Below are 18,102 nucleotides of genomic sequence, written 5' to 3'. Positions count from 1 at the left end.
CTGTACCCTGGCAGTGCCTACCACTAACCCAAGCACAGGCTCTAGTGGGGGTTGCAAGGGCCAGAAAGGTCGGAGTCCAGGTCTTCCCAGCACATGCAGTTTTGTGAATCTCCCACCCTGAGCGGGGCACTGAGGAGGGGGGATTACACTCTCTTAACAGTGATGGAGAAATTAGATCTATTCTCCAACCCTTCCACACACGTTCACACTCCTGGGAAGTGCTGCAGAGGCTGCCCTGGGACGTTATGATCTCAGACCTAGAGCCTCAGAGATTTGCACACTAGGTGCAAATGACCTTGGTCTGAGGTAGCCCTGATTGGCAGGGCCCCAAAGCAAACACAAAGCCTCTTAGAGGAGGGAGCATCCACAATAGGCTTCAGGAAACACCCACAGATTTCAAGGCCAACAACCAACAAGCAGTAAACGTAAGTTCTCCAAGAAAACAAGATGAGTTGTACACGGAAAACATTGTATAACAGACACTATCTCACATCACAGTCTCTTAATATTGGAATTATCAGACATGGTGTAAAACAGCCACATCTAACAAATGCGAACAAATAAACCACAACTGGAAGATAACTATAGGGAATAGGAAATTATAAAAAATACAGTAGGCTGAAAAAACAGATAAGCAGAATTTCTACTGGTAAGAGAAGTTCTACACATGGAAAATAACCATAATTAAAAAGTCAACGGCAATGTTTGGCATGAGACTGGACACAGAAGATAGAAATTAACCAAACAGAAAATGACACTGAGAGAGAAAAATATGGAATATGTAGAAAGACAGCAAATATAGAAAGTACACCGACAAAGTTTAATGTATATGTGGCCTGAGTTGCTGACGGAGACAGAGCAAAGGAGAGAGAGAATGAACAGAGATGATGGCTAAGAATTTTCCATAATTGATGAAAAAGGACAATCCACAGATTCAAGAAGCACAGAGAATCCTAAACAGAATATAAAGAAGTACCCAGTTAGTTACATCATAGTGAGTCTACAGAAAACCAAAGACCCTCCTTCCCTTCCCAAAAAAATAGTCTTAAATGGAGACAAGGGACAAAGAGACAGATTATCTTCACAGGAAAAACAGACTTCAAGAAAATTCAGAACATAAGATAGTGAAATAACATCTTCACAGTACTAAACAAGAACAAAAATAACTGCCAACCTAGAATTTAATACTCAGAAAAAAATCTCCTTCAAAAAACAATGACTTAACAGACAAAGAGCAGGCCACAAGCACTCCCAAGCTAAGGAAACCTGTGAAGGATATACTGCAGTCATGAAGAAGTGGGGCCAGATGGAGGGAGGGAGAACTAAGAAAGAAAAACAAAACAAACAACAACCAAAAAAGCAGTATATACGTGGGCAAATGTAATTGAACGCTATATTACAGTAATAATGAGTATTATATTATTACTTAATAATAAAAGAGAGTTAAAGAGAAAGAAACAGAACAAGATAGACTATAAAGTATCAGGAAAAAGTAATATACATCACAGGGGCACTGAATGGAGTTGTTGGCTAAGGTCTGTATTTTACTTACGAGATAGCTTCTTTTTTAAGTTCAGCTTTTAATAAGTTAATGTGCATGATGTAAATTTTAGGGTAAGCAGTAAAATAATAAAGGGAGAATCTAAACACCAACCTTCTGTAGAGAAAATAATTAGTGCAAAAGAAAGTAAATCACTATACAAGAGAAGAAATTAGAGGTGGGAAAAGAGAAAAAGTCTGAAAGAAAACGGTACAATGAATCCAAATATACTAGGAACTACACTAAACGTAAATGGAGTACATGCTCCAGTGAAAAGTTAAGTACTGCTCAAATTAGATTTTTTTAAATACTATGATATTTACAGGACACAGATCTACAATATAAAAATAGAGAGATGTTGGAACAAAAAAATGAAAGAAGGTATGTCAGCAAATATTAAGCAAAAGAAAGTTTTGTGATTATATTAAAATGAGCCAAAAACAAGCCTCTAGGCAAAAAGCATTACTAGAAATTAAGGTCACTTCACAATGAAACAAAGCCAATAAACACTTGAAAACAACCGCCTCGTTAGTAGTCTTGATCTTACTATTTAAAACCATGGTGAAATATCACTATATACCCATTCATTAAAAAACCTGAAATAACAAGAGTTGAGAAGGCGGTGGGGATCCGATACTGCACTGGTAGTGTGAATATAAACTAGTACGACCTCTCTGGAAAACACTACGGCATTTTCTAGACAAACTGAGTTTGCATGTATTCTACAACCACTCATTCCATTCCTAAGTATGTATCCTAGAAATACTGCATGCTTATGTGGTGCAAAATACATAAAGGAATCTCCGTTGCAATATTTTGAAAATGCCAAAAGCTGGAAAGAGCCTAGTGTCTATCAAGAATAAATAAGTAAACTGTGATATCTGCATATACTCAAAATCAACATTGGGCTACAATATGCCGGTGAAAAATTAAACCATATAGATACTTAACAAGAATGTCCCACAAACACTAAGCCAAAAAAGCAAGTCACAAATAAATACATACCGTATTGACACAAAGCACAAAAGCAGGCAAAACCAATCTATATGGTTTAGGAATGCACACACAGGCCTCCAGAGGAAAGCATGGGAATCATCACTATGGAAGTCGGGATAGTGGCCCCCTCTCCAGGGAGGAAAGGAATCGTGACTGGGGGAATTCAGCGCTGTGGTCATGGTTTTTTAACTGAGTGGCAATTTCTGGAGCACTGGTTTTACAGTATTAAACTACACATTTTTTAATGCACTTTTAGAGAGGAGGAGGAGGTGGAGGAGGAAACAACCACGAAGAATTGATAGACATTTTCTACACTCAAAAAATCATGATTCCTTCTCTTGAAACACATGTCCTGAGAGTGCCCAGACGCCATGTAAGAGGTGAGGCCCCCCCCGAAGTCACTCTACTGGAGAGACCACATAGAGGATGGAGAAGATGTCCCAAGAGTCCCAGCTGGAGGCAGACACGGGAGTGAATGAGGCTTCAGATGATTCCAGCCCCAGGCACCGCTGACCGCAAACACTTGAAAGACCCCAAGTTAGAACTGCCTTGCTGAGTTCGGTCAACCCCTAGAACCATTAGAGAGAATGGGAAAATGATAACAAGGGTTCTCATCTTACCTGGCTTTTTTATATTTGTTTATTTATTTATGAGTATAATTTATTGTCAAACTGGCTTACATACAACACCCAGTGCTCATCCCATCTGGCTTCTTTTCTTGAGGCTTTCTGCGGGTGAGAATGAGATCACAAAGCCTTTCCTCCCTCCTCTAAAGTCAGTGCTCCACTCACCTAAGCATCAGTGTAAGGCAGAGGTTCTGAAATGGGGGCAATTTCTCTGCCCAGAAGACCTCTGGCAATGTGTAAAGGCCTTTCTATTTATCACTGAAGGGGGAAGGAGTGAGTGCTACCTACATCTAGTGAGTAGAGGCCAGGGACGCTGCTAAACATCCCTCAATGCCCAGAACAACTACTACAACGAGGAACTGTCCATCTCCAAATGCCCATAGTGCCAAGGTTGAGAAACTCTGCTCTAAGAGTTTATGCAGTTGGGTACCACAAATAACCAGGAAAGAAGAAGAAGGAAGCTGGGCGTAAGGTGTGGACCAGAAGAGAAAGACAATAATGAGCAATGAAAATTCCAGAGAAGTCAACAAGGAAGGAAGGGAGTTCTTAATGTGCCTCTTGTGAGGGCAGCGGCTTTTCTGAGTGGTTATTTCATGTGAGAATAGATAGGAATCGAGCATATGTAAACTAGTCTCTTTACATACAGAGTTACCAAGTAAACAAAACCGTATCTTTCTCACAAGCTGGCAGAACTGACCGTAGAGCAATAGTCTTTCAACAAAACAGGATATTGTATTATTGCTTCAAAAGCCGACAACGTGATCTTGATAAATTCCTCCGATGCCATCAGTCCTAGGAATACAGTTAATTATTACAGGTGTTTATTTTCATGTTCAAAATCGCTATATCAAAGTACTTCAGACAAAGATGTCAAATGCCCCATGGTCTACTCACCTACGGCTCCATCTATGTTAGTTTCTCCTGAGTCTATAGATTTAATATGACTCTGTAAAAAATGAAAATAAGATTTCAAAATAACTCTGAAAGGAAATACAACTAATCTTTCTCCCAAAACTGCACTTATCATTCTTAATGAAGTAATTCCTCGAAAGCATTAAATACTATACACATAAATACCATACATACAATCAAAATTTTAAAATATGATCATATGAATAGTATATACATATATGTGTGTGTATATATATATATAATAAACTATAATCGTTTTTATTTTTTTTTAATTTTTTTTAACGTTTATTTATTTTTGAGACAGAGAGAGACAGAGCATGAACAGGGGAGGGTCAGAGAGAGAGGGAGACACAGAATCTGAAACAGGCTCCAGGCTCTGAGCGGTCAGCACGGAGCCCGACGCGGGGCTCAAACTCACGGACCGCGAGATCATGACCTGAGCCGAAGTCAGACGCTTAACCGACTGAGCCACCCAGGCGCCCCTATAATCGTTTTTAAACATACAGTTCACTATCCATGAGATGTAATGTCAGAATAAACTCATTGGCAATAGAAGCACAGAAATGTCAACCTATAAATACTGGGGACAATCCAATCGATACATAACCATTTCCAGTATGCCACACTTGTTCCCTTACTACCTCGGAAGTTAGTAAGGATGCACGTAATCAGGTGAAACAGTCCTCTCCAAGGAAGGTCAAGCCTTAGCTACCCTGTGTGCAAACTGCATCGAGATGTAGCAGTTCAAGGCTTGCCTTCACGGTTAACTAGCGTTGTTGGTCCCTCATATATATTCTATCTAAACCCCAACCCTGTGCCTCCATGCAGAATGACCCCCAATACTGTTCTGGAGGCAGGCCTGAGCAGCTTGGCTGTGAGCTCCCTGGGTGAGTTTTCCAGTCCCCAGCTGAACGCCCCACACAGAAGAGTTACTCCGTGAACATGATCTAAACAAAACAGTAGAATGGCGCCTGGGTGGCTCAGTCAGTCGAGTGTCCCACTTCGGCTCAGGTCATGATCTTGTGGTTCGTGAGTTTGAGCCCCACATCAGGCTCTGTGCGGACAGCTCTGTGCTTCTGATTCTGTGTCTTCCCCTCTCTCTGCCCTGCCCCACCCCTACTTGTGCGCTCTCTCTCTCAATGTCAATAAACATTAAAAAAAATTAATTTAATAAGCAAAACAGTATAAACAGGCAGTGCCACCATACTAGTGACGTGCGGAAGCCCTGCAACTTAGTTCTGTCCCCTGGCGCAAAAAATAATACATATATGGTATTTTATATGTAATAACAAGTAGCAAACAAAATATAAGATTACCTTGGAATAAAAAACATAAGCAATTAGTCTGGAGGGAAAATGAAGCTACGATGATCCAATGGTTCTTCTTAAAATATTTGGTAAATAGAAATGACTATATATAACACATACATAAGAACATATGTGTAGGTTTGGGGGTTATCAAGAATAAATAAAATCCTTAACACATATATTTGAGTTAGGAACTAAAATGTTCCCAATTCTCTGCATGAGCTTCCCACACCTCATTCATTCATTTGGAGATAATGACTGTCATGAATTTATCATTTCCTTGGCATGTTTTCATAGTTTTACTAGATATACATGTGTCCCTAAATAGTGTACTGTTTGTTTGGGTATTTTTGAACTTCACTGAAATGGCAGAAAACTGTATACAGTTTATACAAATGGGAGAGCATATAGCCAATAATTGTGGGGGGAAAAAGAAATTTTTAAAGCTGTAGGAAAATACTTATGAGTCAAAGTTAAATAGAAACAAGACAATACAAACACACACAGCATCATCTGAACCACATACAGTGTAACTCATATGTATGTTAGACGGTTTTCTACACACAAGTGCATATATGCAAATTGAAAACACTCTGAGTAAACAATATGTTAACAATGGTGGTCTCTCGGAGTGGTGGAGTTATGGGTGATTTTTTTCCTTCAAATCTCACTGTAATTTTCTACATATTCTTTAATAAGCATATATTTTATAATTTAAATAAGCACAAATTGCCCTTAAGAGAAAATCTTAAAAGACCTATGCTCTTTAAAAGCTAAACATATAAGACACTTTAAATTGGTTTTTTCAATCTATGATTACAAAAACCAAAAAGACCACAAAAAAATAACATAATACATAATAAAAAAAAAAAAAAGTAGCTTGTCATGATAATTTGGTTGAAATAATTTCACAAAGTTCCAAAAGGGGCACATAACTTTTGCTGAGTAAATACAGAATTGACGTTGAATAAAATATTCAGAGAAAGATGTCTTTTGACTTACATAAATCTATTTAGAGGTCTATGGATTACTAAGTAAAGAAAGAAAGCCCCATGCAGTGTTTGTACTCTGATCTTTCCTGTACATATATTTTAAAATATAGATAATACACAAACACAGATGAGGACAAAAGTTTCCAAGGAAGAAATCACAGGGAACCACAAGCAGAGGTTTCCTTTAGGAAGACAGATGCCGGCCTGGGAGGTGTGTGTGCTTTCACATTCCATTCTCTGCCTTCCACACTATTGGAATTTTCTAGTCATATTACGTGTATTAATTTTTTTCTTTTCTAATGTCAAGGAGGGTCATCTCGATAGTGGAATTATGGGCTTCCTTCAACTTACTTTGTTCCCCTGCTTAATTAAAAAAAAAATCCCTACTGAATGTTTCATTGATTTACCAACGTTGATGTCTTTTGATATATTTCTTTTTCTAGTAAGCATGAAGGCATATAAATTAGGAAAAGAAACCAGGCGCACCAGTCTGCAGAGAGGGCTCACCTGAGATGAGCCATCGTGAATTTAAAGTGAGACTAGTTATAAAAAAATAAATAAAAATAAAATAAAATGAGACCAGTTATTTTGTTGTTTTTCTCTAGCCGTATCTAGACACTCAAAGCCGGAGGTGGAGAATTAACTGGGACCAGAATTAAGGTCGGCCAGAGGAGGGTACTGGAAGAAGAAAGCAAGGGGGCGTTACAGGTTTGCATAAGGCAGTAATGGGGACTGAACAAGGGACTCGGAACTGAGTGAAAAGTGAAGTCATTGGCCCTCGGGAGGGCAGGACAGTTAGCGGAAAGGGCTAAAATGAAATGAAGTCTCAGTTTAACCGAAAGGCTGCTGGAGATGGGGAACAGAGGAAGGGGGCTGAAAATCAGGGGTGGTGGCCAGCCAGTGTGACACTGGAAATGAGGTCATGGATGCTGGCAGCTGAGAGAAGGAAGATAAGTTCCCGAGGAAAGAGGGGGCAGAGAGGCTGAGGTGTTGGAAGGATGGTCCGAAGGGATGTCTGGTTTCCCAAGAACGTGGACAGGTACAGCACGGAGAAACGGACAGTGAGCTCCACGCTAGAAGATTCCGAGGAACGAGCAGCCATGACCCAGGAATCTGTAGGAACACAGCACAGGGCGTAACACAGGCCATCCCGAGGGCGCCAGCTTCAAAGCTGGGAGTTTTAGCAGAGAAGCAAAAAAAGCATGGATGCCTACCCCACAGCCAGGCTCACTGCAGAGAGGAGTGGGGGGCAGAAAATGACCCCCTCCAGAGAGGAAAGCTGCACCTCAAGGGCAGGCCAGCGCTCTGCAATATTAGTCAGTACCTCAAAGAAGCTGGAAATGAGCTCCTGTAGCAAACTATGTATGTGAATTAATCCACGGTTCATAAAAGGGAGGAGGGAGACTCAGAATAACATTTGTGTGGCAGAGAATAAACACATTTATCATATTTTTAAAAATGTAAGAGTGCACTCTCTCTGCTCTACCCACTGCAACTGAAGTCAATACCAACAAAACAATATTCACTTAAAACAAAACTCTGCAAAAGACAGGAAGCATGTCTTTTCTTAAACAATTATCTCAACGCCCAGGATAAGTGAAGATCTTTTAATAATGGAGATTATAATTATGTTTTTGTATTAAAATCTACCAGAATAATTTTATCACTTCTTGTGCTTGAAAATTAGAATTGCGATGGCTTTTTTGTAGGAAATTATAACCGCCACACAATCACTGCACTTTTAAAAACTAACAAGGCCAGAACGTAAGAAAAAAATACAAGAAAATCCTCTTCGTCAGCTCATTAATCACCAGCATTTTCAAAAGGACACAAGAAACACAGTGAACATTAGGATAACATACATCATGAGTTCCCGAGCGTATTTCCTTAATGTCCCTACTTCCTATTTTCCAGCCCAATTCAATGGAGGCCCAAAAGAACGATGGTATTCGCCACAGGATTTCCCCAGAGCACTTCCCCAGATGTTTTACTGCTCACACTGTCCCTACTTTTTTTTTTTTTTTTAACTAGAGAGGGAGGCGGGTATGATGACACACTGTTTCTGTTAATAAGAAGGGAAAACAGCAATTATCAGCTTTTGCCTGGACCCTCTGAAAGCTTAATAATGGTTTTAAAGGTGCCCTGCTAAATTGTTTCCAAATACTTCCCTCTTTAAAACATAAAACGACCAAAACTTCATTATCGTTGGGAAAAAATGTTTACAAAACGTTAATTCCTATACTCACGTGTCCGTGTATGAGAAGTATCCTGAATTTCTTTTTACCAAAAAAAATAAAATAAAATAAAATAAATAAGATGTCTATGAGCCAAATAGGCAAACGATGCCTGGTGCCAGCATGAAAACTGAAGCTAACGCGAGGTACAGTCCCACCGCTCCCTCCACCCGGCGGGCCCCTCCTAACGAGTGACCATCACCCCAGCCTGACTGCCATCTCCACACCCATGGACGGCAGGCCTGCAGCTCCTAGACAGCTGCTTCGGGGGAAGCCCAGAAAGTTCTGGGTGCCAAGCCACTGCCACTGGGCACAATTACTAAAGACGGACCACACTTGATACCTCAGATTAAGGCAGATCAAGCTACTCTCCCAGATACATTGTGAAAAATACTAAAAATACTTATCTCCATATGGAACAATAAGGCTTTCAAAATACAGTCCTAAACACATACACATGAATGAACTGCTCCCCCAGGCCACCAGGACAGAAGATGCACTGTGCTGTGGACAGTTTCACAAAGCCATGCTGTGGACTGCTCTACAGGACACTTAGAGCTGTGCAGCCCCTTTGCTCCCCACAAAACAAACAAACAAACAAACAAAACTCTCAAATAAGTCCAGGAAACCGCTACCTGAGCAAAAATTAAAAGAATTATTTCAAAGCACAAAACCCAAGAGGTTTTAATATGCTAATCTGCACTGTGAATTTCCAAGGAGCTGTAGGATGTCGGATAAGTTCCCTTTGCCTGGTGGCATCAGTAGGGCACTGTAACCTCTGTCATACCTTTGGCATCTTCTGGACAGATTATGAATCAATTCACAGAAGCAACCACCAACTCTCCACAGTGCATAATAACATGCACAAGAACTCTGTACATAACTAAATTTGGGTCTTTCATTTTAGTCGGTACTCCTTTCCCTTCACTAGTTTTTCATCAAAGCCATCAACACTAAGTATAAGAACAATAAAACACAGCTAAGGCCAAATAACAAATGCGATGAGAAAAATAATGGAAAGATTCTGGGCCCAGCCATGATTCGAACTAGGAAAACAGCCCAAAGAAAGCCAAATGACCTTTTCCATTTTATTTGCCTAAGCTCGCTCTACCTAAGTGCCATTATCAAGGAAAAAAAAATACCGCCAAAGATTTTCCAATATCCTAATTACCTTTTGACCAGGCACACTATTATCTATTCCCAAAAGGGCTTATATTAAGAAAACCCTACAGAATACCTCCCAACCTGCACAGAGTTCACCCATTCTTGGGAGAAATGAGGAGATCCTTCCTTGGTGTGGCCTCCACCCTTGTATGGAGCATAGATAGCATTACACAGAGCAGATGTGTTCTCTCAAAAATACACACACACCGTTCCTGAATGCCCATGAAGATTTTAGTTGGACACATTTGCTTGTTCCTTGAAAACCTAAAGCGTACTCAGCTAACGTAGGCAGAGAAAAGTGTTCCGCATGAGAACAAAAATAAGAGAAGAGACAAGGACAATTATCCCCATCCCAAATAAACACTGTGCCAAAAGATTCCAAGATGTCTGCAGGGGCAAAATCACCATTGCCAGGCATCAATATGTCGGTGCAGTGAATTACAGAAGTATAGTCGTGCCAAAAGGATACCTATACAGTACTTAAAAACAGATTAAAAAGCAAATTAAAAGAAATTAAAAGCAAACATAAAAGAAGGTGGTAAGTGAAATTCTAATAATTTGAAAATTCATGAATGTACAACCACAATTCTGTACTTGACAGAAATTAGGATTCAACGCACTTAGGATGATAAAGGTTTGAAATTGGGGACAAAAGGACCCTACCGCATCCCCTGAACATACTTCTTAAAAAATCAGTGACCTCCACTCAACATTTGTACTTCAAAACTTCACACTTTACGAGGAACCTTCTAGAAAACTACAGTCTCACTTGGGGATGACAATCATTTTTGTTTTTTAATTTCAAACCTACAATAAAGTGGAGATGCTCACTTCATCTTAACTAGGAACCTCAATGGCATTTTGAAAATCTCAGTTGTTTGTTATTAACATCAAATAAGACCGGAGATACCGTGTGACAAACGTCAGCTTTCTCTTTGTGTATCTCCCCATTTTATCAATGGCATATACTGTATTCCAGGCTAGGAAAAAAAACAACATCATTCATGAGCCATAACTGAACAGAAAGACTACTTTTTGTGGGCAAAAACTGAAATAAAAGATAGGACAATGATTTTTCATTGCTACCCTTCTCACCAAAATTAAAGAAAAAGTAAAGTTGAGCTTAACTTAGAGAAATGCCATCCTCAAAAGAGATACTGTGCATAACTGGGCAACATAAGTAAATCACGATGATAATACATTCCCAGCATTCCATTCTTGCCAGGTTAAATTTCTTCATGACGTTTAATACTAAAATCTATTGAGGTGTTTTCTACAGACATATTTACCCTGCTTGGGCGCTATCTGAACAAAATACATTATCAAGAGAGAATGTATTTTTCTCCAAATGTCAAATTTTATTACAGTCAACAGATAAAAATATAAAAAGGTCACTTCCCTAGAGACAAATAAATACCACAAGGATTTTAAAATTACTTCATCCTGACACCAAATTCCACAAACAGTAGAGACAGCCACATTTTTATTAGGAACGTGAAAAATTCAGTGTTACTCACAAGAATAGTTCCATAACTGAAAAGGAACTCTTCTGTTACAACCTGAGGTCGAAACACCTGTGTGATGAGAGTTTCCACAGATTAAATCCTGAAAGCCACGTGTAAGAAACCAAAAATGAAAATATTTTGTCTGAGTTGATATTTCTAGGCTCCAGCTTACCTAGACAGGAGTCACATTTCTATCATTTTTTTCCTAATAAAATAGTACCTGAGAAGTTACGAGGTGAAGCACTATAGGCATCAGGGGGAGACACGTCTTCAGCTGTTTCGCTTGGACTGTTGATGGGTGTTTACGACCAGAAACATTGGCCAAGGCGTTAAGAATGTCACCTGCAAAGCACATCCAGGATCATTCATGAAGGTTACAGACCATAAATACTTAGGGACCACCGGTCACGGCTGGAACACTAATGGGATTACTACAGTAATTAATCTCTAAATAAAAGAAATGGGTAGGGGCTGTGCTGTTTTCTTCACACATATTGAGATTATAACAGAAAACTGTAGCCTCAGGGGACAGAATGGATATAAGCTTCCTCTTTCATCTAGCAATTCTAAGTAAAATTTATATAGTATTGGTTTTATATATGATTTTTCTTCCCTTTTTTTTTTTTTTTTGTCTTTTCTAAATTTTAACCATGAGCACTTCTTACTTCTGTAAACAGGGAAAGGGTATTTAAAAAATTATATATGAACACGGGCATATGGGTGGCTCGGTAGAGTGAGTGTCCAACTTCAGTTTAGGTCATGATCTCGCAGTTCGTGAGTTTGAGCCCCATGTCAAGCTCTGTGCTGATAGCTCAGAGCCTAGAGCCTGCTTCAAATTCTGTGTCTCCTTCTCTCTCTGCCTCTCCTCTGCTCCTGCTCTGTGTCTCTCTCTTTAAAAAAAAAAAATAAACATTAAAAAAATCTTTTTAATTATAAGTGAGCAGATTATAGCTTGCAATTTTAAATAAAAAAATAGGATGGAAGTAAAAAAGATCAATTCCTAAAACTTCTCATTGGGTGAAAAGTCCAATAATAAAACTTACACTGTGGACATCTGAATCTTAGCATCACACCCTAAAACAGGATGAGTCTGGCACTAAGCAAGTCAACTACCAATCGACCAGACTGTAGCCTTCGGGTTAAACTTTAAGAGGTTATAATCCAAAAAATATTTGAAATGTTCTATTTTCAGTCATTAACAACCAAAAAAAATCTCTCAAAGTATTAGTAAGGAGCAAAAAGATACCATTAATCAGCCATAAAGGTATTTTCATTATTCTGATTTAATACTCTGAATTTCTGAGTATATTTTACCATAAGGAACTGGATCAAATTTAACATTTTAAACATTTCTGGTTTATAGCTACATCTGCTGGAAAAGCATGGAATGAAATTTAAGCTAAACGTACACATTCCTTAGATCACTTTAATTTCTCCAAATAACAATGAAATAACAGATCAGCCAGAAAGAAAAAAAAAAAACATCTTTTGAAAATTAGTATTTTTATTTAAACCAAAGAAATTTTCAAACTTTGAATTTTAATATCAAAATTCTTTAATATTAAATGCTAATCCTTATGCATTTTTAAATTCTCTTAAGGGTAAATAAATGTGTGGCTGTAACCCGAAAGAAAAGAATCTTTTCTTCAGAATTAGGCAGAAGGAAATCTTGAGAAAGTCACCTAAAACAAAAGGCCCAAACCCAATTTTAAGCTCTGACAATCTTTTTCTCGTGTTTATTTTCTAAAATTGCCAGTTTACCACAGATGACACCTCAACGTAACCTTTAGCCTGCTCGTTGCCTCAGTCATGTCGCTGATGTAAAATAACTGTAAAAACAGATAAAGCAAATCCTGAGTTCAAATCTTGAAACTACACATTCAAGAAACGGTGTCACTGCGCTTTCCTGTGTTAAGTGAGAAACAAGAAGAAAAAAGAGGCGAGGCCTAAAAGCCCAAGCGCGGGAAGGGAAGCGTCAAGGGGCCTGAGGAGAATTTACCCAGGATCCGCGGCAGCTCGTGCACAATGTGACGGATGAGAAGGTCCAGGCACTTGGACAGGTATTCATTGCCGCTTTGCAGGTCCTTGCCTGGAGTGGTCTTTCTGCTGTCTCTCTCGATGTACATCACCAGTCTACATACAGGGAAGTGCAAAAGATTACCTCTCATGATAAAACAGTTGATAGCATCTGTCTGAAAACGTCGCCAAGGCAAATGTTTCCAGGGGGCACAGTCCCCGTCATGCTGACGTTTAGATTTTAGCAATTTGTCAGGCACCGTCTGTTTTTTGCCATAGAAAAATCTACACGTTTATGAGGAAAGAAAACAAGGCAACTCTCTGAATATATCTGCCAATGTATTACCAAACAATGCCCTCATTTCATTTAGCCTTGGCCCATGAGAAAGAAACCACATTCTCCAGATAACGGATGAAAGGCAGAAAAAGGCGTCTGGGCAGAAGAACGCTCTTGGAGTTTCAAAGGTTCAAGGTAGAACCACAAGTTGTCTGCACTCGTGTTGGTCATTAGTACTAAACTTGCTTGGGACCTCAGGCAAGTCACATGAATTCCAGCTCCTTCACTAAATTGTGTACATGAATCCAAAGAAAGATTTTCATCTCAACACTGGGTGATACAGAGAACAGACACTACATCTAAACATCTGGCTTTCACATGTCCCTTTGTCCCCTAGTTTTAGGATATCTAAAACGAGACTTCCGCAACCCACTGGCATTCAGCAGACGTCAATCTCTGACCAACTGTGCCCAGCCCAGACCCACAAAACATATTGGGCCATCACTCTAGATATTGAGGGTGTGGTTAGAAACTTATAGGCTCATGTTTCATCCCGTTTGCTGGACCCACCAGGCACCTTCCCAAGTGCCCATTCCCCTCAACTCTCAAAAGGGCGGCGAGTTCACAGGCTGCATCATATGAAAGCCTCTTTACATCTCCCGATGCCAACATCCCTCTTCCCAGCTCCGCTGTCCCTACCCTCTCACCCAACTTCTACTTCCCAGAGAAAACTTCCTACCAACTCCTACTGTCAACTGGGAAGAAGTGGTTTTGCACAAAACGCTTAAAAGTATACTGATATCTTAACGCTTAGCATTTACGTGGCCCTCTTTGTAGATTTAGTCATGCTTTTGTCTTTCTGCTATTATCTGGAGCGGCACCAAATCACAAGTTTATTTCCATCCGCCAGTTAGTATCCTCTGCTCGAGTCACTGATTACACTGCCGGCCATACTCTAACAAATAGATGGCATTAGTCAAAACGAAGGAAAAATACTGTTAAGTCAGCAAAAATGTATCAATACTGCTTAAAGAATTCAGAGCACATAACTGCTCGATGATGAGTAAACCACAGAAACGAGAGGTTAAGTGGAAGCTAAGAGCTTTACGACTTGTGACACGATGACTTGGGGCAGCCCGTCAGCCAGCCAGGAGCTCCCAGCGACAGGCAGCACAGCACGTTATCACTGGGGCCGGGCGCTTCCAAGACGAGAGCAGCAACTCCAAGAACCTCTTGATTAGTCGGCGCTACTCCCTCAGCCCAATCTAGAAAGCAGGACCTGAAAATACTAGACACACAGAAACTCATCTTCCTTTTCTGCTTTCCGAGATGGGTTGCCTGACAGACACCTCCCTGCCCAGCCTCACCATCTGTCGAACAGCTTTTCCCAAGTGAAAGAGTATAGCGTCTCCTCCAAGATGAGTACTTCAAACACACCCTCTAACCATTATCTGCTCTTGATCCTACTTGCGTGTTCTTCCACTGTGATGGTTCCTCGACTTCGGGGAAACTTCTCTTAATTGACTCCATGACATCTTCTCCCGATCCATCAGCCTTTTCTTTTCTTCTCTTACTTCCTGCTTTATTATCTCTCATCATCTACCATTTCATTACACCCTTGCCCCTTTTCTTCTCTTTGCACCCATCTGGCCAAAGGAAGTCTGCATGAATCCAGTGATTTGCTTTCTGGATGCCTGCAGAGAAGGCTGCTAAAACTCAACACCACCATAAACGTGTGACACCAAGAATGAACGGCCCAGAGCAGTACCAAAATCTGACTGTATTTCATCAGTCAATGTATTCCCAGTCTGTTTTCAAAAGTTTCTTCTCTTCAAACCCCCACCCTCTTGCCCACCCTCTCATGAGAGCAAACAGAAAGCATCATGAAGGAACTCTCCTTCCAAATTCTCAACACGCACACCTGTTATGTATCCGCCCTCGACACATTTCCTTCCGTCACAGCGGTGGACCAGTAACTCCTTCCCTTCCATCTTCTCAGAACCTTATAACGGACAATTACTCGTTTTCCCTTTTATATATTTACTCTCTCCCATTTAACAAAACACTGTTCGTGTTCTTCTAGCAAATTCCTCATTGTCTCTCTCCTTCCCATCTCATCAAACCTCTTAAAAGAGGGGTGCCTGGGTGGCTCAGTCAGTTAGGTATACAACTCTTGATTTCACCTCGGGCTCTGTGCTGGGCTTGGAGCCTGCTTAAGTCTCTCGTCCTCTCCCTCTGCCCCTCACCCACTCACATCTGTGCACACATGCTCTCGAAAGAAAGAAAGAAAGAAAGAAAGAAAGAAAGAAAGAAAGAAAGAAAGAAAGAGGGAGGGAGAGAGAGAGGGAGAGGGAGGGAGGGAAACAAACAAGTCTTGAAAGAGAAATCTATACCTAGCACCCTCCACAGTTCCTCCTACTTGCTCAACCCACCCCAGTCTGACTCATACCTATCACTCACTTCAAGGCCACTGACAACCTCCATGACATCGAATCCAGCAGGTACCGGTCAGCAACGTTCAATACTGTTGCCATGCCTCTTACTCCTCTGTATGACACCATACATTTCTAGTATTCTTCTTCAGCTTCTTTAGTTGGTCCCTCTCTGTGGCTTTTGTCCTAAATACTCAAGTTTATCAAGACTCAGTTCTAGGACCACTGCTCTTTCCTTCCTACCATTTGACCCATGCCATCTCATCTCCACCAATGATTTGACTTCCCACTATATACACAGATGTTTCCCAATTATGTATCTGCAGTCCAAATCTGGTCTCCAAGCTACAGATCTATACTTCAAAATCTACATATCCCAGCAAAACACAATTATCCCAACAAACATGGTTGTCTTTCAGAGTATAATATCCCATTATACAATATCACTCCCAATGCTATCAAACCAGAAACCTTAGACTCATCCTTACACATCACCTCCCTTTCTCTTACTTCTCACACGAAGTCAATCATTAAATGCTCCCCAAATCAAGTGCAAGCTTCCATACTCCCTTCTCCTCAACTACAACAGCCTCCAAGCTAGTGTACGTCCTACTCTTGTCATTCTAACCCTTACGCACCCTGTATCTATGTGGATCTTGCCCATTGAGTTGTCCCTGTGCTTAAAATCTCCACGTCTTTAACATGTAAGTTCTTAAAACTCCCCATCAAGACCTTCAAGGCCTCCAGAGTCTGGCCCCCAACTACACCTCCTGCTTTGGCTTGCTATCTTCCCCTCCAGTTAAACTTCCCGCTCCCCTTCCCTAGCAACAAGATATCACGTCTGTAACTACAGGACGCTTCTCTTCATTCCTTGCCAGTCAACTCCTACACATATTTCATCATTCACTGTAGTGATGACCTTCTTAAATTCAACCTCTCAATGATACAGTCTCATAGAACAGAATACATTAAAGCCCTTACCCAAGAGCCATTTTATAATCTATTTTTGATTATCCTTTTTCTTTTAATATTATTTATTGTCAAGTTGGCCAACATATAGTGTATACAGTCTGCTCTTGGTTTTGGGGAGTAGATTCCCATGATTCATCACTTACATATGATACCCAGTGCTCATCCCAACAAATGCCCTCCTCAATGCCCATCACCCATTTTCCCCTCTTTCCCGCACCACCACCCCCCCACCCCGCATCGACCCTCAGTTTGTTCTCTGTATTTAAAGAGTCTCTTCTGGTTTTTGCTTCCCTCCATGTTTGTAACTATTTTTTTCCCATTCCCTTCCCCTATGGTCTTCTGTTAAGTTTCTCAAGTACCACATCCCATGAGTGAAAACATAGGATATCTCTTTTTCTCTGACTGCTTTACTTCACTTAGCATTACACCCTCCAGTTCCATTCACGCTGCTGCAAATGGCAAGATTTCATTCTTTCTCATTGCCAAGTAGTATTCCATTGTATATATAAACCACATCTTCTTTATCCATTCATCAGTCAATGGACATTCAGGCTCTTTCCATAATTTGGCTATTGTTGAAAGGGCTGCTACAAACATTGGGGTGCATGTGCCCCTATGAATCAGCACTCCTGTATCCTTTGGATAAACTCCTAGTAGTGCTATTACTGGGTCGTACGGTAGTTCTATTTTTAATTTTTTGAGGAACCTCCACACTGTTTTCCAGAGAAGCTGCACCGGTTTGCGTTCCTACCAACAGCGCAAGAGGATTCCAGTTTCTCCACATCCTTGCCAGCATCTGTGGTTTCCTGAGTTGTTCATTTTGGCCACTCTGACCAGCATGAGGTGGTATCTCAATATGGTTTTCATTTGTATTTCCCTGATGATGACTGATGTTGAGCATCTTTTCATGTGTCTGTTGGCCATCTGGATGTCTTCTCCGGAAAAGGGTCTAGTCATGTCTTCTGATTATCTGATAATATTTGTCATTCAGGAAATTTAAGAGTACCTAAGAGCAAAAACTATGTCTGATTTTGCTCACCATATCTTTCGACTCACGAGCACAGTTCCTGACGTGAAATAAGTGTTGAATAAATATTAGCTTGCTAGGCATATATTGCTTTGAAACTGC

General features: G+C 40.4%; 1 protein-coding gene across 12 annotated transcripts in view; it reads right to left on the bottom strand.

Moving 5' to 3' along the window:
- ULK4 (unc-51 like kinase 4) overlaps nucleotides 1–18,102 on the bottom strand; it is a 567,621-nt gene that overhangs the window by 364,493 nt on the left and 185,026 nt on the right. For all 12 annotated transcript variants that reach the window (XR_007457564.1, XR_007457565.1, XM_049629926.1 and 9 more), the window contains 5 exons: nucleotides 13,276–13,409; nucleotides 11,497–11,618; nucleotides 11,289–11,345; nucleotides 4,057–4,108; nucleotides 3,860–3,954 (listed from right to left, as the gene is read on the bottom strand). Coding sequence is in view for 10 of the 12 variants with exons in the window: in XM_049629926.1 (XP_049485883.1) it covers nucleotides 3,860–3,954; nucleotides 4,057–4,108; nucleotides 11,289–11,345; nucleotides 11,497–11,618; nucleotides 13,276–13,409 (460 nt within the window). In the remaining 2 variants the exon portion in view is untranslated. The remainder of the gene's footprint in view (nucleotides 1–3,859; nucleotides 3,955–4,056; nucleotides 4,109–11,288; nucleotides 11,346–11,496; nucleotides 11,619–13,275; nucleotides 13,410–18,102) is intronic.

This window comes from Panthera uncia, chromosome C2, assembly GCF_023721935.1.
Source record: "Panthera uncia isolate 11264 chromosome C2, Puncia_PCG_1.0, whole genome shotgun sequence".
NCBI lineage: Eukaryota > Metazoa > Chordata > Mammalia > Carnivora > Felidae > Panthera > Panthera uncia.
This window is presented reverse-complemented; position numbering and strand designations above follow the sequence as displayed.